Source organism: Mus caroli, chromosome 2 (genome assembly GCF_900094665.2).
Source record: "Mus caroli chromosome 2, CAROLI_EIJ_v1.1, whole genome shotgun sequence".
Lineage (NCBI taxonomy): Eukaryota > Metazoa > Chordata > Mammalia > Rodentia > Muridae > Mus > Mus caroli.
The window spans coordinates 47,729,919-47,753,531 of NC_034571.1; the positions used below are offsets into that span (position 1 = coordinate 47,729,919).

Consider the following 23,613-nt stretch of genomic DNA (forward strand, 5'->3'; position numbering starts at 1 on the left):
ATGTGGCTTTTGTCTTTGAGTTTGTTTATATACTGGATAACGTTGATAGATTTCCATATATTAAACCATCACTGCATCCCTGAGTTCATGAAGCCTACTTGGTCATGATGGATGATCGTTTTGATGTGTTCTTGGATTCGGTTTGCAAGGATTTTATTGAGTATTTTTACATCGATATTCATAAGTGAATTTGGTCTGAAGTTCTCTTTCTTTGTTGTGTCTTTGTGTGGTTTAGGTATCAGAGTAATTGTGGCTTCACAGAATGAATTGGGTAGAGTTCCTTCTGTTTCTATTTTGTGGAATAGTTTGGAGAGAGTTGCAATTAGGTCTTCTTTGAAGGTCTGATAGAACTCTGCACTAAACCCATCTGGTCCTGGGCTTTTTTTTGGTTGGGAGACTATTAATGATTGCTTCTATTTCTTTAGGGGAAATGGGACTGACTGTTAAGATCGTTAATCTGATCCTGATTTTACTTTGGTACCTGTCTAGGAAGTTGTCCATTTCAACCAGGTTTTCCAGTTTTGTTGAGTATAGCCTTTTGTAGAAGGATCTGATGGTGTTTTGGATTTCCTCAGGATCTGTTGTTATGTCTCCCTTTTTATTTCTGATTTTGTTAATTAAGATGCATCATCCTAATGAGTCTGGCTAAGGGTTTATCTATCTTGTTGATTTTCTCAAAGAACCAGCTAATATACATATATACATACATGTACACGCACACACACACACACACACATTTATTCAGAGTATTTTTAAAGCCTTACAATACACACTAAAAAACAACTGGTGCAATCTTTCAACTTATAGGAAAAGATGATGAATTTAAATGTCATAGGTTTGAAATTTTCTTTTGGAACATAACATGTAAATAAAACCATATGATTATGTCTAAAATGCTTTATGATTAAAAGATTTTTCAACTGATTAAGATTAAAAGATTTTATATAGCTACACTATATAAAAGACAATACACGGCAAAAACTGGCTAGGACTCAAACCACATAAGAGTCCGTTACTTGGCTGGGATTTCTCCCACTCAGACACATAAACAGCAAGAAGGAAATGCAATCAGAAATCATGAAATGCAAGTCATTTAAGAGTAACTACTGGACAAACAACCGACTGATCACCCACCAACTCTCCCTATAGAGACTCAACGTTGAACTGAGTCAAGACTGGAATAGAAGACTACTGTACTCAAGCTCCATTTTTAAAGACTGCAATGACTCAAACCCAAATGCTTCTCAAGGACTCAGGCGCTCATGTAAGCACTAGCATTAGGAATGTTACCTCTGTGTTAGTATAGTAAGTGTTCCAGGAAGAACGAAGGGATTCTTGGCCACCAATATCCCACATCAGGAAACGGGTATTATTAACCACAATCTCTTCCACATTGCTTCCTATTGTAGGAGATGTATGTACAACTTCATTCATGGAACTAGGAGGGGAGAAGTTTACAAAATTAGTGAGGAAGCTAGTTCATCTCACCAATGCTTACATCAAGGTACGTCAACATGGCTTCTAACTCAGACCCAAGTGCCCTTGTTTTTGCGCTCACACAATGATTCAGCTAAAGATATAAAAGAGCTCAAATAAATAATGGTTTTAGAATATTACAGATCATTTGGGCAAAGTGTATAAACAGATATCTTGTTTTCTAAAAACAAGAGGATCAAAGCAAAACAATGTGCATGCCTGGTGTCATGCTAATTTCTAGCTCAGCACATAGTCCCTGGCTTCTGGCTTACGGTTAGTCTGCTTGCATCCACATAACTTTTCATTGATTTCATCCATCAAATACCACAAAAGCACAAAGAATAACTAGAAACAACAAAATTAAATTTTAAGCAGTTAATACTTACAACTGGTAAAGGATGGTAGTCTTCCCAGCATTGTCCAGCCCAACAATGATAACTTTGTGCTCTGAAATAAAAACCAGCAGAGAGTTACAACAGAGAGATCCCACACTTTATTCTTCTTTGCTTCTGTGGTATAAGTCAGCACACAACACTCTTTAGCCTTCCTAGAGCTCATAAGAGACTCCATCAAGCAAGGAGTGTGTTGTTAAGCTCACTTTCTTTGCCTCTTCTCATTCTACACAGCCACTTCTCATCTTTCCAACAATCTCTCCAGGCAGTCAGAAGCACCTTCTCCTTCTAGGCCTAAGGAAGTCTAAGCTCAGCAAAGGATCACCAAATGTAGTCACAGCATTACAAATGACTTCAGTTACTGAAGTTCAGTGTGTGGAAGTGCAGGCATCCCTTGGGTAAGTCCATGCAAAGTGTGAAAAGGAAGCAGAAAGAGAAGAGTTTGTTCCATGGGTAAATTTCTATCTCATGACTCTGCAAACTCAATCTTGCTACTATCCCCAAGTCCACAGCCTCAGAGAGTTACACACATAAATGACTATCCCAGGAGAACGCCAGCAAGTACAATGAAGACACATGCTTCAAAGGAGCTTGCCAAGCTAGGTATGGTGGCCATGGCTGTGCTTCCAGACACTTGAGAGGTTAACAGGAAGATCAGAAGTTCCAGGCTGGACCAGGCAATGTGGTAAGACACGATCTCAAAAAACAAAACAAACTCACTTGGCTGACAACACAGGCTCCATAACCTGGTTTAACACTTACAAGCTACATTCACTATCAACCCAACAGCTGTATTATGGATATATACATAGATACATATATATATACACACACACACACACGCATTTTTGTATATATTAATAATTACATATTTATGTTTTAGTAATATTTATGTTATAATAATATTTATGTTTAGTACATATTTATGGTTTAGTGTTATTATAATAAGTCAGCAATGACCAATTCCATCAGAGGAAAGTATATTTTTTGGCTGAATTAAAATCAGAAAACTCAGCCGGGTGTGGTAGCACATGCCTTTAATCCCAGCACTCAGGAGGTAGAGGCAGGCAGATTCTGAGTTCGAGGCCAGCCTGGTCTACAAAGTGAGTTCCAGGACAGCCAGGACTATACAGAGAAACCCTGTCTCGAAAAACTGAAAATCAGAAAACTCTTGAGAAATGTGGGATTCCAACCAAGCAAATGTTACAGACTTCATGACCATGAATGTACTTCACGGTGGGGCCAGTCTGCGTCAGGACTAGATAGCTGAGTTCTTCTAGCTAGGGAAGAAGCCTTTCTTCCAGGTCTGTTTCTCACTAGCATAGCTGGGCCTTTCTAATTTTACTTGCAAATGTAAGCACTCCCTCCTTGCCGATGGATGTACGCTTTCTTCAGTTCTGTTAATACAAGCATCTACAAAGGTACTGAGGCAAAAAGAATATTTCCTAGTTGAATACTGATTTTCAGTTAAAGCCTCCTTGGACTGGGTGTGGTGGCATACTTCTTTAATCACACCACTCCAGGGGCCGAGGCAGGGGAGTTCCAGACTAACATAGTTTACATAGCAAAGGTTGCAGAGTAAGGCTCAGCTTTAAAACAAACTAACTGGAGCCCTTCTAAAATATCAGCGTAGTTCTAACTTGAAGGAATCCATTTTGTACTATTCTCATGATTAGCTACAGGTCAACATTTAGACAGACTTCTAGTACTCAGAAACAAAACATATTTATAATCATCAATGAAATGATGTTCTTGAAACATTACAAACTTAACAGGACCAGTCCAAAAGTAATACAAAATACAAGAATCTACGGCAAATGATATAAACAATGACTTAAGCATGCATGTGTGTGCAAACAACATGCCTCCAGATGAGTAGCACAGTGTCTGTTTACAGCCCTTAATCACGTATGGAAGCTATAAGCAGGCACTGTCGCAGGGCTGTAACTTTTCAAATGCTTTTGTCATTCTTGCTTGCAGAGCGTGAGGCATATCATGTTAAACGTTCTCAGTGGTGATAAATCCTTTTGCTTCTAAAGATTAACCTGAGTTTGTAAAGAGGGTCCCTTGGAACCATCTTGGTCACCAGGGAACAGGTAGTGGAAATGAATGCCAGCTTACTGTTAAATAGGACATGACTCTTTGTAATAATCATTAAAAAACAAAAAACTTCTTTCCAATGACATTCTAAATTGAACTTCTAAACACTGAATAAGAGGAGACACTGGCCGGAAATCTATATCTGGTTTCTAAGACAATACCTTTCATGTTAAACCCCTCCTCTAGTTTGGACACAAGTTTTGCTTCTTTGCTTTTGTTTTGTGATCCTTAGTGATGCCTTCAAGGACTTATGTCCTAATTTTAAAACCACTGTTTTTCAAAAACAAAAAAACAACCAAAAAACCCACCTGAGAAAGCATAAGGGAGGGTATCATATGGGGGAGGGCATCACATCTGGCTACATGGGAGGGAGGAGTCGCACCTGGGCAAATGCTGAGCAGGACAAGCAAGCAAGCAAGCATACTGAACAGAGCTACTATGCAGCAATAGATGCTAAAGTAAGGCAGAGGGGAAGAGGCTCACATCACAACAATTTCATTTTCTCAGGATACAAGATAAAGAAAGGATAGAGTGTCTAGAAAAAACAAACAAACTCAGAGGTGGGAGCGCATGGTGGAGGATACATGGTGGACCCTGTAGCTGGAGACATGGTGTAAAATGTTTTAACAGGTAAGACTATCCAAGATGGAAAAACAGCTAGATAATAGATTTAGCTCGTGAAAAGAGCCATTATTTTATGTCCCACAAGACTGGGAATGAGGAAGTGCTAACAGGCATAGGTTAGGCTGGGTGACGGAGAGCAGGAAAGGGAAGAGGCGCTGGGATAGAGGAAATTAGACACTTTGAAGGCTACATGTCCTTCCAGGTCCCTGCTGGTAAAGCAGATAGGAAGACAGAGGTTACATCACAGGGAACAAGGTGAGAAGGGATGAGTGTGACAAAGGGTAAATGTCTTAATCCTAAGCTCCTAATTCCTTTCTTGGAATCCAGACAGCTGTCTGTGAACCTCATCTCTAGACTATACATTCTATTTAATGTCTCCACTCCGGAGACACTGCTCTTCTGTTTAACTTTACAAAATTATCCAAGCCCTACACCGCAACCAAATACATAAACACACACCCCAACCGAGACTACATATCAACAAAGGGATTGTAAAGCTATTGTAATATAAAAGGCAATCATGACATTTCAAGAAAAAAAAAAGAAAGAAAGAAACTTAAGTCAAGCATGTGCAAAACTTAAATTTTCCGAAGAGTCACAGACTGTGTGTGTGTATGTGTGTGTGTGTGTGTGTGTGTGTGTGCTGAGTGGACATTCAAAGTTCAACCTAGGGGAGAACCTGTAATCCAGATCACGCCCTCACATAGCCTCGTCCATAAACAGAATTCACTTCCAACTACTAGATGGAAATGTGCTTACAAGAAAGTATCTATGACTGTTTTGGTGGCCTCCTAAATCAAAGATAGGGTGTATGACTCATAATGAGAACTGTAACATAAAGACAGAGTTGTGTAAGAGGTTAACAGATAAAGGTGCCAATGCAATAGTCTCAAGCCAGTTTATCCCCATGTAGAATTAGATCATCCATACATGTCCTAATACTAAATCAACTCCCGCACACCCTTACAGTTTCCTCACTCTGCACCCCTCCTTACTAGACATAACAACACTTTATAGAGAATGTATATCTGCAGTGCTAGAATTCTGTCTTACAATGTGCTTCAAGACAAATACTCCACAGAACATGCAATACATAATAGGAGGTAATGTTACTGAGGACAAATGTCAATCAGACTTTGGCCATTCCGACTCCGTGACATTTGTGAATCACTGCAATCGCTGTTTTGTATGACTTCATTTAGAAGGCCTCCCCCACAGCACTCCTGCACTCAGGAAAGCTCAGACACACCACTATTGTCTGCTGGGATTCAGAGTTTGACCTGGCCTCTACCTTACCAATCAATACTGTTCTGTCAGAAAGAGACTTCTTGTCCATGGTTCCTTCCTCTTCCTTTTCTTTGACACACACACTACTAGTTCACTGGCTGTCTAAGTCTTACTTCACTTAGTAAGACTTAGCCTTACTAAGTCTAGGTCTGGCAGGCATGTCAATTCTACATGACCCAGCCCAAAAGCCATAAATTTATTTAAAACACTATGAAGTTTTTGACTTTGTGTATGTGTGTGTGTGTGTGTGTGTAAAATTTGACCATGCAATTCTGAGCATGAACGTTGTAGATGACAAGTTGTGTCCCAACATCAAACACTCAGACACACCTGTTTAAGCTAAAGCTTCAGTAACAGACTTGCTTTGAAGACATTGCCGGGGGAGGAAAAAACAATGAGAAACAAAGAGGAAAATCAGCGAGCCATTAGGAGGCAGAAATCACACAATAACTTGAGGTTGGGAAGTTTCATAAGCGAGGTCCTGGTGAGAAGATAAAAGTAATCACCACGCCACGCAAGCCCCAGGTACCAAGGGTAAAGGTGCGTGTGCTACAAACAGCTTTTCCAGAGTGCACGCTGTCACCAGGAATGAGCATTTCCTCCTGCAATGTCCCTCCAGTGAGCTCCACCTGGAGCTAAGAGTCCAGATAGCGTACAATGTCCAGTCACCTTCCTGCTGTATGTTCCTGCATGGTTGAACTCCCTTGAAAAAAAGACCAGGAACTGAGGTGGCTTCTCCAACACAAGACCAACACAGCGTGGGCGGCTTTGCCAGCGCTCATTCATAACTTGATTCCTTTCCTAACAACCAATGAGCAGAGGGAGGAGCAAGGCTGCCAAGAGGGAAACTCCACAACCTTTTACAGTCTATGTAGGTGTTGGAAAGGATCTTCCTTCACCTACCACATTCTTTATAAAGGTGTGTGTGTGTGTGTGTGTGTGTGTGTTGGGGGTGGAGGTGGTGAGAACACACTGGTACTAGAGATCCTTGTTTAACATCCTAGGACTATCATTTTAAATAAATAAAGCCCCAATGTGCATCTTTAAAGAAGAAAGTTTCTAGAAGGAACAAAACTAAGGCAGATTAACCAACACCCGGATGGAACAACTGGAACCAGTGTTGCAAAAGTCACTAGAATTACGAACTGCTCCTTCATCTATAGAGTCAGGCTGGGTTTCTTTTCTGCTGCCCTGGACTATAACAAGCCGCTTTATAAAGGGCTTTATAAAGGCGAGGGGATTTGTCTCTTTCATTCTCTGCCTTATTCCCAACACCCAGAGCAGTGGTTCTCAGCCTTCCATATTCGAAAACCCTTTAACATAGGTCCTCATGTTGTGGTGACGCCCTCAGCCATAAATTCTTGTTACTATTCCATAACTATAACTTTGCTACTGTTATAAAAGTAAAAAAAAAAAATCAATGATTTCCCATGGTCTTAGAGATTGAGACCCACAGGTTGAGAATTGCTGCCCCAGAAAGGTATTTAAACCAAACACTGGTAACAAGTTCCAGAGATACAGTCATTGTTGGCAAACCTAAATCCAAACTAAAGATTCACAACTCAGTCAACAGGGAGAAAAGAGTAGACAGAAAAGTTGACAGTGGCTTCTTAAAAAGATCAACAAGCAACAACACATTCGTTTCCTTTCCCAATTGTCTGACAGAAGTCACTTGAGCCTGCTTCCTCTCTTCCAGGAAAATATTCAGAGACAGAATCTCACGTTAGCCCAGGTTGGCCTTAACTTTACTCTGTAACCAAGGACGTGCATCCTAAGTGACAGGATCACAGGGGACCCCCAACCACCACATCCCGTTATCTCCCGAATGGGTGTGGTGAAAGGAAGGCAGGTGCTCTACCAACTAAGCTACAGCCCCAGCTTCAATACTTTTAATGGTGTCAATAAATGGCAGTATCTAGAATAAAGTTTGAGCGCTCCAGAACCTGTGCCCCACCTAAACATAAGCTCTGGTTTTCTGGGTCAGGCAGGCAGTTCACCAGCTCAGCTTTAACTGAGCAGCTGCTTTTTGAGAAGCCAGAGCTGCTATGTCTCTGCGTTTATCGATATAGCAAACTCTGCAATTACCCAAAGCCTCTCTCCACAGGTCTCCATGAAAAGGAGTATAGAAACATGTCATGATCCTTCTGTAAAGCAAAGCATCGAAGACGCGCCGAACTTATGTGTCCCCTTCTCCACAGGTCCTCCCAGAACTGTAAAACCAAGGCACGAGGTGGGAGCAACAAGTGTCTGTGACAGTGAATTCTGAGAGGCTACTGAGCTGGGAACAGACCATTTAACGAGCCGTTTCTTCACGATCTCACTCTATTGACTGGTAATTTCCTAGGAACTGGACTCTATGAATCCTCTTGTTAATTTTCAAACACTGAGTAAACATTCAGGCAAATGCTACTACAAAATGCAGGGTACAAGATCTGTGCCGATACCAATGCATTCCTGCTATCACGTGCAACTAGGTGAGTTTCTTTTAAAGTTCTAATTCATTTTTTTTTAAGTTACAGCAACAGTTTGGTCACTGACTCAAAGAAGAAAGTGAGACCAGTACCAGAGGCACTTTAAAGCATAAGGTCTTTCTAAACCAAGGCAGAACTGAAACACTAGTTTCACTAAATTCAAGACTGTGGAGGACAGAAATAGAATAAGAACACTTATTACCCACACAAGTATCACCAGTTCTACAACAATGTAACCTTTAGTACTTCAAACCTAGAGATTAAATATTCAAAAACTGTAGACCCCTCAAATCCCTTCTGTGGTAGGTGAGAGTATCTAAACCCACAGAATTATGAAGGCACTAGAAACCACTACCCCGTCACATGTTCTCTGCTGACCAGACAGAGCTAATGGAAATATCCTCTTTATTGCCTTCCACTTCATTTAGTACCGTTATCTTAGGTATCGTTTTTTAAAAATTATTATTAAAAAAGCAAAACCCACTAGGGGTTACAAGTCCCATAAAGCCAGCTCTACCCCGGAGGAGGAGCACGCCGGGGAACTGCTCCTTCTAAATAGTAGGCGCCACCGTTCATTAAGTTTTAACTGGAAAAAGTGGGGGTGCGACAATGCTGCCAGCTTATACAAGAGAAAAACTGTACGTGCTTGACAGATGGAATGAACTGCAAGTAGAGCTTTTTTAAAAAAAGCACTACATTTCATTTTAGTAACTATGTAGTTCTGTTAGGACCATATTCTCTCCAGTATCACACACCCATTTTGTAATTTTATATATATGTATATATATATATATATATATATATATATATATATATATATATATAAATCCCCTATGCCTTTCCGTGGCAAATGTCTGCGTTTAGGCGAACTTAACACAGTAACCTGCTAGTTACCTAATGCTAACGAAGCCTGTCTCCCGAGGCAGGCTTTTAAAAGCTTTCAGCGAAACACTTTAACAAGGGCCAAAAAAGAAAACCCCAAAACCCTCTAATAACCTAAGAAGGAAAACGACCTTAGGCTTGACCTTTACCACTAAGACAAACGGCGCAAAGGAGAGACACTCCATCACTATTCCGCAGCGAGGGTCTCCCCGCCCATCCCCCCCAAAGCGAACCCCAGACGGATCCAGCACTAGTTCCAGTTTTCCGCATTCTGCAAACCGTGGGCTCGGTGGCGCCGCTAGGGTCAGGGCCCTCGGTCTTCACCCTAGAACCCCAGCTGTTGCCCGTGCGGCCCAAACACAATTGCGGGCAGGCGGCGGGGATGGAAGCAGGCCAGGCAGCGCGCTGGGCCCTCGGCAGGGCACCTTTTGCGCTCGCGATCAAATCGGAGAAATGGGTGTATGGCGGGAGGAACCTCTCCCCAGCTCCCCGGAGACAAAGGCGACCCTCCCGCCCGACAAGAGCCGGGACCTCCCTGCCCGGCCCAGCCTCACCCTGATGATTGAACAGCCTCCAGATCCGGGTAAAGAGAATTCCCATCCTCGGGCAGCGGAGCCCTCCAGCCGCCCGGGCTCAGGCTGCGGGGCAGAAGGACGCGCCGGGGCCTCCGCCTCTGCTCCCGCGCGGGCCGCGCGCCCGCTTCCAGGGACCCGCGGGGAGGCCGCAGTCCAGGCCGCCCAGCCACGCGCGAGGCCCCGCCGCTACCGCCGCGGCGCTCGCCTGGCTCGCGGACATCGCCGCCGCGTTGTCTGCTCGAACCTCGCGGGCCACCGTCCTCCCCCAGCTCCTCTCTGGCGGAGGCTAGGGCAGGGGCGGGGCGGAGCGAGGGCACTGCGCAGGCGCTGGGCCCGGAGGCGGGGCGAGGGAGCTGGAGGCGGGGCGAGGGGCTGGAGGCGGGGCGAGGGGCTGGGAGGCCTCTGTGGCGCGGAGGGTCAGTGGAGGAAGGCTGAGGCGCTTTCGGCGCGCCAATGTCAGGGATTTGAGGTTGTTTCTGAGTCCCAATGCAAATATGTAACCAAACTCACCTCCAAAAGTCCCAGGTTTGGACCCCGACGATGGTAAGCTTTAATTCTCTTTAGAGCCTATTGTCCCTGACAGCAGCAGAAATCATTGGCCTATTTTTTTCCTTTCCTTTCCTTTCCTTTCCTTTCCTTTCCTTTCCTTTCCTTTCCTTTCCTTTCCTTTCCTTTCCTTTCCTTTTTTTTTTTTTTTTTGTCGCTGCGGTTTTTCGTACCTCTGCCTTTGCTTCTCAGCGCCCTTCCCTCTCTAGTCTCCCTCTGCTCTCAGGCCACTCTCGGCTAGAACACTTTTCCTTAAGTATCTCCCCCGTTTAAAAATCTTAAGTCACAAAAGCCGTCTGAGCTGAGTCCAAAAACACTGTAGACAAGAAACTCACTGGTCTTCACGATATGATCGTTTTTTTCTCTCATTCAGGAGTCACCATCATGTTAAATAGATGGCTAAATGCTGTCTGTGCTCTTCATTCTGCTGCTTGCCTAAAGTTTAAACAGTTGTGCCTCCTGGTATGCGCGTGTCCAGCTCTGCACCCCTGCGCACCCCCACCCCATCCCCCCCGCAGGATAAGTGGCTAAAAAGTAAAATATAAGTAATCGCTGGCGAACTTGATCTGGAAGAAGAGTTCTTGCCTGTGTTTTGGTTTTGTTTACTTTAGCTCCCTTTAGCTAAGCGGGTAGACTCTAGATCTCCGTATTCCTGATGTAGAAACAGGGTTGATTTCTGAGGTTAACTGACGACTGTGATAGTTTTGACTCAGAGAAACTAGGGTTGTCTACTTCTTCCACACACATAAACAAACAAAAAGAGTAGAATCAGCATCATCTCTTTCTATCCTCTTTAACTTAAGTTTGTAAAAGGGAAGAAAAAAAAAGGCAGAGATGGAAAAATGTGGGAGACTTGTGAAAGGCCCTTTCGAGCTGTTCCCGATACCACCTTATCCTCAACAGCCACATGAAATGAAGCACTATACTCCGCCTGACTCCTAACCATATATTGCCATATAGCTCAATGTATGGGAAAGAGTTCATCTTCTTTGGGGGCTTGCGTTCAAATACCAGTCTTAGAGGAGGCATACATAAAGGAGAATTAGATCTGGATATACTTAATAGCCAGTGGGCTGTTTAGATCAATGTTCATAACCAACTTACATGAGCTCTTTAGTGATTCCATTCCCATCCAGTGTAGGCAGGGCTTTAGCATCTCTGAGTCATTTTACAAATTCCCACATGTCTTTGGCAACTTATTAATGTATGCCAGACCCACATTTACCCATGAAGTTCGAGACCTGTGTTTTAGAACTCTATTAAGGAAATGGTCTCTTAGTTTATTTTCCAAGTGTCCCTCACAGAAAAGGGGGATGGATTTGACTAGTAGAATCTTGGCTGACTTTAATAGACAAAATACAAAATTGTTAACTATAGATGTAACTGGGAATCTTTAATGAGGGATATCAAATGTTTTGTTCTTCCTTCTGAGACCTAAATATCTTATCAATTTTTAAAGTCATGAGCAAAATGCCATGAAAGACTTTGGCTTCAAGGCAGGAGAGAGTAAAACATGCGCTTTACCATTCTACAGTTAACAAGCAGAATACTGGATACAACACAAGAAACAACGGTTTCCAGACACTGGGAAACAGCCTGTGGAACTAAAGAGAAACAGTGAGCTTTGCCATTGCCCTGTATTTGCTCTCCTTAGCAAAAAACAATTCCCAGGTAACTCCAGAGGGAGTGGACAGCCAAATAAGAGGGAGACAGTCTCTTACCATGAAGACACAGCTGTGTGCTTCTGGAATCAGGGAGGCTAGAATTAGGGAAGCAGCCATATGACTCATACAGGGTGAAACCCTAGGTTGTTGACTAGTAATAGTTTCTAGAGAAAAAAAAATCATACCAGGATTATTGCAAAAGGATCCCCAGATAATTGCGCGAAAGGATCAGGAGTCGTTAATATAAAATGGTCCCTTCAGTCAGTAAAAACACACCTAGGACATCAGTAGATGCTTGGATGTTAAAAAGGTGCTAAGCGCAAGAGTAAGCCGGAACTGAGACCAGTCTTAAAGGCGCCTAAGGACTTTGACCAAGAGAGCAACCGCCAGTTGAAACAAGTTTGATGTTCTACAAAGGAATATAAAAAGTAGACATCACTAATAATTTACAATATTCTAAATCTAATAGAAATGTATTGGTCATGCAAAGAAGATGTGATAGCAGATCTGAACACAGGGATGTCAGACAATAACTCATAGTTACTGCTGGAAGACAGTGGTTAGAGTCTATAGTTAAATTACTGTGCTGACCTTGTATGCTATAGGAAAAGACAAGAAATTTCTTTCTATAGTCCAATGGAACTATGCTAAGGACTAGAGAGGTAGCTTCAGGTGTATACCTTGTTAAGGCAACAGCAAGGAACCTTTGTTTTCCTCCTGGGAGGTTCAGATTGCTGGCTGATTGTTGGGATGGTCTTAGGTCAGACCCCTGCAATAGCAAAGTTATTCATACAGCCAACGCCTTGTGCTTACTCAGCACTTTACATGTTTCATTCAGGTCGCTACTTGGCTGGAAAGTATCTGATGCATGTATTTAAAAAATTTATTTTACTTCAGAGGAGGAAAGTGACAATGAGCTTTTGGTTTTCTTAGTCGCAGTTGGCTCTGTTAACTTATACTCTGCCTGCCTTTTCAGGGAGCTCAAATGAATTCAACGTGATAAAGTCTGTGGCTATAATACATCACTGTATAATTCTAATTCCACAGATATCTTACATATTTCCCTTGAACTTCTTGTGAAGTTCACTGTGAGAGAGAAGTCCAATTCCAATCCTGTTATAGTACATAGGCAACCAACTCTGGGGTGTGCGTGAAAGGCTCAGTCATAATCTACATACCAATCATATAATTCCAAACCTATTATTCCGGAAACTTTGGGCAACTACTACATTCACCATTTAAGGGTGTCTTCAGAACATTAAGGTTTATCTAGTATATTTTCTACATTCAGCCTTATTTCATACATTTATTTTGGTATAATCCATTTCCTATATGTCTGTGCAACTAATGCGTTCTTTCCTAATAAAGCATTACTTTGAGGTAACCCATAGAATCTAGCAGAATAATCAGGAATCAGTCATGCCACTGAATCTTTTTTTTTTCTTTAAAGAGTAAATATATAAATTTATTTTCCATTAAAAGCTGCAAGAATATTGCTTATGATTTACGGCATTTGGAAATTTCTGTATATTTCCAGAATATAAATGAAAGGTAGAATGCTAGTTTCTGTGTTTTTTTTTTCATTTATTATATAAAAGAAAAAATTAATGCAGTTTTTGTACACATTTAAATTCCATAAAACAACCCATAGAAATTAGGATACTGTATTCATGCACTCTGCATTTTTGTTGTTGTTGTTGTTAAATGTCTTTGTTCACAAAAATAACACCACGTTTTTTTCTTTAAAGCCACTAAGCGGAGGGAGAACAAAGCATGCAGTACATTTGCATAGTGTATTTTCCCCAGCATGCCTTGTAGAACGCTACGCATATCTATGTAACAAAAATGAAAGGGACAAATTATTGAAATAAATAAGCAAAGGAAAACAAAAGTTATTTGACAAAGGCATTTCCCCCACCACATCAGCAGAGACACAGGAATATCTTGGGATATCAACAGCCCTCAGAATGGGGGTATCTTTTAATATCATTTTGCCATAGTTGTTTTTAGTATGTTTCCTATTAATAACATTATTTTTAATCCCTCCCACCTCTTAAAAATACAGCTAATAGCTTTAATTTATGCTTCAAATAGTACCAAGTACAAAACAAAAAAATAATCCCTACTTAATATTTTTCCATGGGGACATTTTATTGATCTCTAACTTGAGGCTGGGAAAAACATAAACTTTCGAACATCCAAAGGCCAGAGGAGCTCTGCGAGCTCACCAGCTGTGCCATCTGTTACCAAAGGAGAAGAAACAGGAACAGAAAATAGAGTAATATAGTATGAGTCATAACACAAAATAAAGTTCATATGTTTTATGTAAGGGAATAAAATAAGTAAATTACACTCACAGATTGCAAGGCTATGAAATAAATTGCTGGAAAATATCAAGCAGCAGAATTACAAATATGAGAGATGAAATAAATCCGGTGAGACAGAGAACCAAATCTACATAAGTCTAAAAACAGGACTGCCAAATTTAACAGTGGGTTTTGTTGTAAGTTTGTGCTATAACAAATGTGCTTCTTTCTCCTCAATCTATTTTCATTTATTGGCAAAATATATATATATACTATAATTTTGTACTGTACAATATATATTTTTGCTACATTATTTTTCTACTGCTAATGCAGAAGTAACAACATAGATTTATTTTGGCAATAAAATGCTTTCGTTTTAATAACGTTCCAGAAAATATTGTAAGGCATATGAAAAATAGTATGCAACAATATAGCGTTAATGACCCCCACCTGTGTGACACCCCTGTGCGAACAGAACTCACACTGATTTCCCCGCATCCGGGATGCCCTGTGTGTATGGAATCCACACTGATTTCCGTGAAGTGTATGAAGTAGTATGCAGGCAGGGCAAGAAAGGCCCCTGCGTAAACACAGATCGAGCTGTTTGTTGGGAGATTTAAATATTTAAAATATAACCCAAGACTCTTGAAACGCTAACGATCTGCTACTCTTCTCGGTTCTCATTTTAACTCTTTCTAACTTTCAAATGAGGAGGAATCAGTGAATTCCCTAAGCTATTATAAGTTCATTGGTAACATTTTCTTCCATCTTTCTGTGAATATTTTATATCCACCAAAAAGAAAGTTTCATGAAAAGTTATGATTCCCCAAGTCTTAGTTAGCACTATCCCCTCTTATGTATATGTATTTATGGCAAATAGGAGTTACAGCCCTTAATTAAGATTAACTGATGAGATACTGCCTAATCTTCTCATGATACACCTTCACTACATGCAGCATTTTGTCCTAAGTTATCCACAAGTAAAGACATTGCTATCAGAGGATTATTTCATTGGAGAAAGGTCCTTTTAACAAAAGAAGAAACCTTAAAGAGTAAATTCTGAATGCTGTAGCTGTCTGCCCATATAAGTCAGTTTTATGATTGTGATAAACCAGATTGCTTAACTCAACAAGAAGTTATTCTTAATGTCTGTCCAGCAGCTCTTAAGTTACCTGATTCTATCATCATTATCATTTCAAAGAAAAGGACTGTTGTTTGCCAGGTAGACACAGCTGGAGTAAGTAACTTAATTAACAGTTACAGTGTTGACAATATTTAAAGATGTAAGGAACTGATAAACACTTTATTACATGATTTCCTGCAGTTTTTACTCATACAAGTCATTCAAGGATTAGTTGTATATCATTAAAAATGTAACACTGTCATGAGAGACAAAGGCGAATATAAAGGAGTGAAGGTGATGTAATCATGTATTAGAAATGTTGATATGAGGTTTGGTGCAATTCCATGGGAGTTGCATACAATGCAGATCCTTACCCAGTGGCCACAGCATGCCCTTAGAACCCCTAGACGTCAAGGATCAACCAACTCTGCCTTTAAACATCTAGTCTCTGGATTTCTCTTCCTTAGACCTGAGCTAGAGGCTACATTTGGCACAGAGGTAGTTCCTTTTGCTTTGCTTTGTTCACTAGGATGGCTTCTTGTTAAACTCACGCCATGAGAAGCCGTGGATCAATTTCAAGAAAACCTTGCTGATGTTGAAGAAATGAGAACATGCTGGGAGCATTTGAAAACAGTGTGAACTCTAAAGGGCAGGCGTGTCTGAACACTTCCAACCCCGCACACGGCTGGCAGAATGGACACTCTCACCAGGACTTTCCCCTCCAAACACAGACTGTTTTCTCTAGAAAAGAGGTAGTATATATATCATTACAGAGGGCAATTTGTATGGTGGTATTGTGGGGGAGGGTTGTTTTTTGTTTTTTTAGCAAATACCAAAATAAAATTATGTAAGAAAATATACTAGCTTGCAAATCAAGGTTGCCTAGAAACGTTCTTCACTGACATACTGTGCCTCAACGTTTTGGGATATGGTCATTGAAGGTGGAAGAGTGTGCACTGTCTTTTACCACAGCTCCTTTGTCTTCATCCCCTTTCCAGGCCCCCATCCTCTACTATGAAATTTAAGGCCCCCCCATACACAAAAGACAAGTTCAAGTATGCAGGTATGAAAAGACATTAACATTCTAAAAATACATTTTTGCAGACAGCAATTATAATTGGAGCAAATCACAGAGTATTCAAAGTGGAACAAATAATTGTCTCAATTCGTTTCAGACTTTAAAATTCCTTCCCTTCAAGGATGAAATGATGTAGTGATTTGTATAGTAACAAAGTTGAGACTCTTTAGGAAAGACCATGAGTCTAATTGCTAACTATTCCAATCTTCTACCCAGTAGAGCCATATAAAGATGGGGGAGAATCACAGTTATTTATAAATACTACTATGTGTTGTTAAGTGTTAGCATAAACAAGGTAGCAGTGTTGATTATGATATTGTAGTCATATTATAGTCTTGGAAATAAGCCAAAAGACCATAAGTAGCATTTCTTCTTTTTCCAGGAACATATTTCCACATTGTTTGCATGAGTCTGCATTATTATATATCATAAAAACTCACAGAATTCTAACATGGTCTATTCTATAAGTGAAAATAGCCTCAAATGATATAGAAATATTTCTCCTGCTTGTCATCATTTGCCATTTTGAGTAAAATGAATTGAAGCAAAGTACTTGTGGAATAGGCATTTCCTAGAGGTTCTTGGTATGCTTGGCAAAAATAAAACATTTTATTTAGGTATATATCTGGATTTTAGTCATTTATACAAGCAACTCTGAGCCTTTACAAAGAGAGGAGGAATCTTATCTCTTCGTCATTTGAAGGAGAGAAGCTTACAGGAGGAAGATGAAAGATATGCAAAATTGAAGTGAAACAGTGAATATATTCATCAAGAATATATATCTTACCCTTTCCCAGCATTGCTAGCTTTTTAATAGAACTGCAAAGCAAAATAGGTATGGACTTTTGATGGCAGATGATGGATGAGTCTTGTGCACAAATTATATGGGCCTCCGTCTTCCAGCATGACATGGAAGAGCAAAAGAGGGGAAAGGGAGAAAAAGGCTGGAGAGGCTTGAAAACCAAGTGACCCCTCAAAGTTGAAAGGAAAGGTAGCCTTGTTGACTAGGAAATATATGTAAATGCTGTTACAGCTACCCGCCATAAAATAGAAATATCTTAAAGTAGTTAAATGACCAAATTGCTAATGCTACTGCAGAAAAAGCTGAACAGCAATCTATTCTAAATTTATACACCCAAGTGCACTCTCTGCAATTAAATGCTTTAATGCGCACAAACAAGAAACCAGTAAAGCATACAGGAAAATGTTTGGCTAATGTTTTCTTTCTCATGCAAATATGTGCTATACATGTAATAAATATAGTTTGTTTGCTGGAAAATGCTCTTCTGTGTTCTAACAAAGTCTTCAGTAATGGAAGATTATATGCTTATTAAAGAGCCCAATGAATACAGCTCTGTTAAATGTCTTAACAGAAAATTCTGTAAGCCTCGATGGATGACACTCGGGCTTCACAAGCCTGTATCAGATGGTAGCTTGTCAATTTTACTGAGCCCGTGTTTAAATGTATCAAATGTTTGAGATTACTTACAAGATTTCAGGCAGCCTCATTATCAGATAAGCGGGTTCATAACGGGTTGCACATACAGTCAAGACAGTGGGTTGGTGGGATTCAAGATATGAATAACTGATTAAGAATATGAAACTTAGACTCTTGATCAGGAAAATTAATGAACTGGTACATAGTTTTGGGGGCCCATGTCTTGAAATTTTTGGAGAAAATTAACATAAAATTAATTATACTTGTTTTAAAAGTTGACTTCAAGGCATTAGTTGAAAGAGACTTTATGTCTAGTTCAAATTGGGTCTTTAGAAAACACATGCATGTGTCATTTCAGAGGCAAGCCCTTTCATAAAGACATTTGTTTCAAAGGGTCAATTTCAATAATTTCTTGGATTAAAGCCTTCTTTAACAATATAGGACATAGGTCACCAATTCCATAAATACACTCATTGGAAATCTAAAGGCTGTTCACTAGCAATGAAACCGAGCAGTCTCTAAACTCTCTTTAATGGCATGCATTAAAACTGCCCTGCTTTTAGTGAATAAATATATTTTGAATCTGTGAGGGTTTTTTTTTTCTTCAAGATTTTAATTCAGTGTTTTAACGTTTCCTAATTATTTTGTAAAAACATAACTTTCAGTACCTAATTTGATTATGCCCATGAAAAATAAAAGAAGTGTGATGTAGGGCCAAGACATTCATTCTATCCAAAGTCAGAGACTGGCTGGACTGAGGGAAAGATCCTCAGCCATGCTGGCTGAGCTGCTAAGCCGGTGTCGAGGTGCAGCAGGAAGGACAGCTTCCGATCCAGAGCCAATCACCGCTGTATCCAGGAAGCTCTGGCCACATCTCTGCTAGCTGACTGCAGAGCTCTAGATGTGTGTAGTTGTATGCAGACTGACTACCGAAGAAACAACACCTCGTTCTCCATTCCCCGGAACTGGGCGTGCTTGGGCTTCACTTTACTACTCTCAAATATCCCCTGGATTTTGTCAACTTCAAACTGGCTAACAGTACTGACTGAACAGAAGGCAAAAACACTTTGAATACAACAGCTGTATCAGGAAAAATAAAGATATTAAAATCTGAGGCGATTATATAATTTCTGCATTAAGATTTCTGAGATCTTTTTTGGCACTATCAATATATTTGGTAAGTTTGAAAAGCCATTCTGGCAGCATTAACATATTATTAAAATGTTTATACATTCCAACTTGAAGTGTAAATTTAGCTTCCAGCAAATAAATTCCACAGCTGGGTTTGGTTTCTATTAATATTTTGATTTCTTTATTGGATATTTTCTTTTTCTGATTTTTCAATTGATTTCAACATGCTCTAGTAGACTTTCCAGTCAATTCACCCAAATTCCAACAGGAATTGGTTTATAAATTGGTTCCAACTGGAACTGGTCATTTGGAATTTCCTACACGGGAAATTATTTTATATGTGCCTTGATAAGTACCCTAAATTACAAATTGATGTGTCTAAAATCTATGAAGAAAACAAAAGGTACTGTTATCATGTAAATGTAGCACTTAAAAATACCTATATGATCGGGCATCTAATACCCATCTAGACTCAAGGGCATAATGTACTTCTATTTAATTCTTGCCCCTAGGATCAAATGACAGCAGCCCACCCGCACAGCAGATACTGTGCTGTGCTTGCCAAATTAAGATGACTGGTTAATAGCAGTACTATGGCAAATTGTCAACAGATGATTTTTGTTTGTTTGTTGGTTGTTTGTTTGTTTCGGCAGCCTCAAAGCCTATGTCGGGAGTCATGGCTGCACCCCCCAGGTGATCCTCGGTTCCTATGGGGTTTGTAAGTGTCCTGGTACGAGTCCGGGTAATCTTCTTCCACCAGAGGGTAGTGATCTCGGCTATGCTGGGAGCTGGAAGACAAGCGGTTCCTACTCTTGCGGGCCCTCTCATTGTGGTAATTTTCATCCGAGGTCATTAGGCTTCGTCTTTCAATTGGAGAATTCTCTGTAGAATGGTTGCTGTGTCTCATTCGCTGACTCTAAGAATATCAGACAGTTCACTGGTTAGATAAGGTCAGCTTCATTTAGCTAAACATGCTAACGCGTGTGTGTGCAGTAACAGGGTCTATACAACGAGCTGCTGTCTGACCTAATAAAGCATTTTGATTCACAAATGTTCACCCTTTTTCTTTGGGGTGAAACATACATAGATGCTTTATTACTGTTAGATTATGAATGTAAGCATATGATATTGAATGACTGTACTTTCTGTGGAAACACAACAACTGAACGTGGACTCTTAAATAGAACTTAATCTGTTTAGACATCCTTAATAATTCTCCCCATTGGGAAAAATGAGGATTATTTTATCATTAGGAAACAAAATTTAGAATAAGGTCTATTATTTGATTCCTCTCATGAATTCATAAAAATATTTTTCCTCCAAAAGTCACTCACTATTTACTTCATCTTGTCCTAGATCAATATTCCTTATAGCTTTGAAAAAGTGAATGAAATTACTATCTATACTATGTATTAAATAATGCATTTGTTTCTGTATCTGACACAGAAACAATCTTCAAATACAAGCCAAGTTCTTTAATATTATTTATTAAAATGAACATCTTAAGGTGGTTACTTGATGGCCCAGAATATATTATCTGACTTTTTTTTCTTGCTTGAGGAGCACCTGTCTGTCTGTGTTCCCAGCTTAGATAGGTCACATAGATTATACAGCAGGGACGTGATGCAACCAAGGGCCCAGGTACCTCTTCTCCAAAGTACATCAGCTTCCCACACAAGGAAACTCACTTAGTGGATCACAAGTCATGCCATCAAACACCTTTGGTTACCGGGAGAAGTAGGCCACTGGATAAAGGGCATCAAATGAACTCATCAGGGGAAGCTACTGTATGTGCCTAGTTGTAGGGTTATGTGTTATAAACAAAATACACCATTAAATCTCCCAGCACTACAAAGCTTACTGGGTCATTCACCCGTCCCCTTTATTTCCACCCAGAGTCATCCATAGCCAATGGGAATGTTGCTCTTAGACGGGCGTACCGGAAGGAAAACAAGGCAAGAGATAGTGCTGGTGCATACAGACACACTGAGCATTACCATCGTCCGTTTCCTATATTCATTTCTAGTGTCAGAAGAAATTCATTTATTTGGCAAGTTCTCTGCTTACAAAGGTGCATGCCGTCTGCAGTGGAGTAATGTAGTTATAATAACATTTCAGAGAGTGCCATTTAGCTTAGGGTTAACTCTACAAAATCTTCAATTATGACTATCATTATAACCCATTAAAACAAAGCCAGTCACGTTGCCAAGAGGCTCATTTGACTGTAGGTTCCTCAGCTTGGAGTTTGGATCCACTCCAGCTGCTTGATAAATGGTGAATAATTATTACCGCAGAAAGGCAGGACTCAGTTTGTATCACTGTGCCTCTGGCATCCAACTTCTAGTTCTGCTGGCAACAGCAGAGCAGTAGAAAAGACAAGCTCTGACGTTCTCCGTGCTTATCTCCAAATCCCCTACACTGGCCAGGGGAGGCCCCTAAAAACCCCTGGAAACTTGGGACCTGTCATCATTTCCAAATCTGCTCACGCATTCTGTCTGTACAAGGGGGAGGGCAGGTTCAGCAGCCTTCGGAACAAGAACAGTTAAAGGCAGCCTGGAGGCCTGGCTGCGCTGAAGTGCTGTCCGTGGTGCCGTGCAGTTGAGAGCAAGTTGATTACTATTACTGTGAATAGCTGACTATTAAGTCTAGGAGAGATCTCAGGGCCCTCAGAAATCTAAGTGAAATTCATTATCCCTTCATAGCAGAATTCATCAGAAAGAGAAACTTGGGGACGGGGGTGGGGGGGTGGGGGGTGGGCAGGCTTTCTCAGTGGCAGGTCAAGATCAGTGTAAGGTTTCGTTTTCTACTTTAATTAAAACAAAATCTAAGTTTTATTTATTTTATAAGTATAAACATTTTGCCTGCATGTGTGTCTGTGTACCACTTGTGTGCCTGGCACCCATGGAGGTCAGATCTCCTTGGACTGGAGTTACACATGGTTGTGAGCCACCGTGTGGCTGCTGGGAACTAAGCCATAGTCTTCAGCTTCTTCACAACTGGAGTCGTCATCTTAATGAATTCTCTACTGGATCCTGGAAATAAGTAGTACCTGTAATCCAGAGATTGCTGTGGGATACGGTGAGAGGGCTGTGGAGCCCACGTTCCGCCCCAGTAATGGGGTCATAGGGGTGCTACTGCTCGTGTGGGTGGCACGCCAGTATGCCTCCAGGTACTCTCCCAGATGTTCACAGGCATCCTCAAGTTGATTCTCATCTAATATAACATCAAACATTTCCTGCAGATTATAAGAAAATCCATCATATTTCTACTGTAGGTTTTACTGACAACTCCACTTAAGGCAGAAGTAGCATTCCTCATATGTAGTAGAAACGATTAAATATTCTGATCTTTCCTGATTTAAAGAGAAAAAGATGAGGCCAGGGGGTCATATCTCATGCCTTTGATCCCAGCACTTGGGAAGCAGAGGCAGGTAGATCAAGGTCAGTCTGGTCTACAGAGTGAGTTCCAGGACACCCAGGGCTACACAGAGAAAATCTGTCTTGAAAAACAATAACAACAACAACAACAAAACCCGAGGGGGTATGTGTGCGAACATGAACACGAAAACACACATATTCATATTTTGTCCATTTATTCCTATACAGCTGAATTCTACCAATTTCAAAAATACAAAAGAAACAAGTTAGTGATGATGCCAGAAATAGAGTTCTGAAAATGATTGACACCTCGATCATGCCCTTGGAATAAGTATTGTTCTGGTAACTGTGTTGAAGGTAATAAGACGTACATAATTCCCTTCAGAATGCTCATGAAAAATGGTTTTCTCTGCCCCATGATAAAAACAAAAAGGAAAGTGAGTCTGGGATTGACATTAGAGAGCACACAGCAGTGATGGCTGCTACCATGGGACTGTTTTGTCAAAAGGTAAAGAACAAGAGAGTTTAACTGGGGAAGAAGCCACACAAGAAGCAATCGGTGTCCATGTTTATGTCAGTAGTAAGGACTTTGCTCATTATTTACCTATAAATGAGAAGCAGATTTTGTGCCTCAATATAGTAGAATGGTTCTTGTGTTGTGGCTAGGCAACTAGGAATGAGAAGAGGCTGTACCCAACACATAGACTTTTTGTAGGGAAAGGCAGAAATCCTTGGTCCCTCGGCAAGAGAAAGCCATTCTAGAGGGAAGTGCTAACGTACCCCATAGAGGGTGGTGGTGAGCCTTAACTCTCCCACCACCCTCACCACATCCCCCACTGTTTTTGTGAGCTCATTTTACCTAGGTAAGAACTGCCGGTACTGCCGGTACTTAGCCGAGTGCATAGTTACTGCCACCAGCATTGACCTTGTTGGGTAAAGATTAGTGGCAACAGGAAGACATGGGATTGGCAGTGTCCCAGCTGGCTCGTTCACCCCAGTGCTTAGAACAAAGGATTCCTGAGACTGTCACCATGGTGTAAACTGTCTCATCGCCAGTGTTCACTGCTTATTTTTGGTTTGGTGCCGAGGGTTGAACCCATGAACTCAGGAAAGCTAAACACATACTTGGCCACTGAGCTGTTC

General features: G+C 40.8%; 2 protein-coding genes and 1 long non-coding RNA gene across 8 annotated transcripts in view; 1 reads left to right on the top strand and 2 right to left on the bottom strand.

The window, feature by feature from the left end:
- Positions 1–10,076, bottom strand: part of Arl5a (ADP ribosylation factor like GTPase 5A) — a 26,986-nt gene extending 16,910 nt beyond the window's left edge. Inside the window, exons 1-3 of the mRNA XM_021155569.2 lie at positions 9,787–10,076; positions 1,863–1,923; positions 1,291–1,438 (exon numbers count right to left, since the gene is read on the bottom strand). Coding sequence (XP_021011228.1) covers positions 1,291–1,438; positions 1,863–1,923; positions 9,787–9,832 — 255 coding nt within the window. The 5' untranslated portion in view covers positions 9,833–10,076. The remainder of the gene's footprint in view (positions 1–1,290; positions 1,439–1,862; positions 1,924–9,786) is intronic.
- Positions 10,077–10,203: 127 nt separating this feature from the next.
- On the top strand, positions 10,204–17,093 carry LOC115029988. The gene is made up of 3 exons (XR_003835574.1): positions 10,204–10,350; positions 11,888–12,024; positions 15,976–17,093. It is a non-coding gene; the product is annotated as an uncharacterized LOC115029988 (long non-coding RNA).
- A 1,470-nt stretch (positions 17,094–18,563) lies between these two features.
- Cacnb4 (calcium voltage-gated channel auxiliary subunit beta 4) overlaps positions 18,564–23,613 on the bottom strand; it is a 243,005-nt gene continuing 237,955 nt past the window's right edge. For all 6 annotated transcript variants that reach the window (XM_021180332.2, XM_021180341.2, XM_021180350.2 and 3 more), the window contains 2 exons: positions 22,143–22,328; positions 18,564–20,009 (listed from right to left, as the gene is read on the bottom strand). In XM_021180332.2, the coding sequence (XP_021035991.1) occupies positions 19,749–20,009; positions 22,143–22,328 (447 nt within the window). In that variant the 3' untranslated portion in view covers positions 18,564–19,748. The remainder of the gene's footprint in view (positions 20,010–22,142; positions 22,329–23,613) is intronic.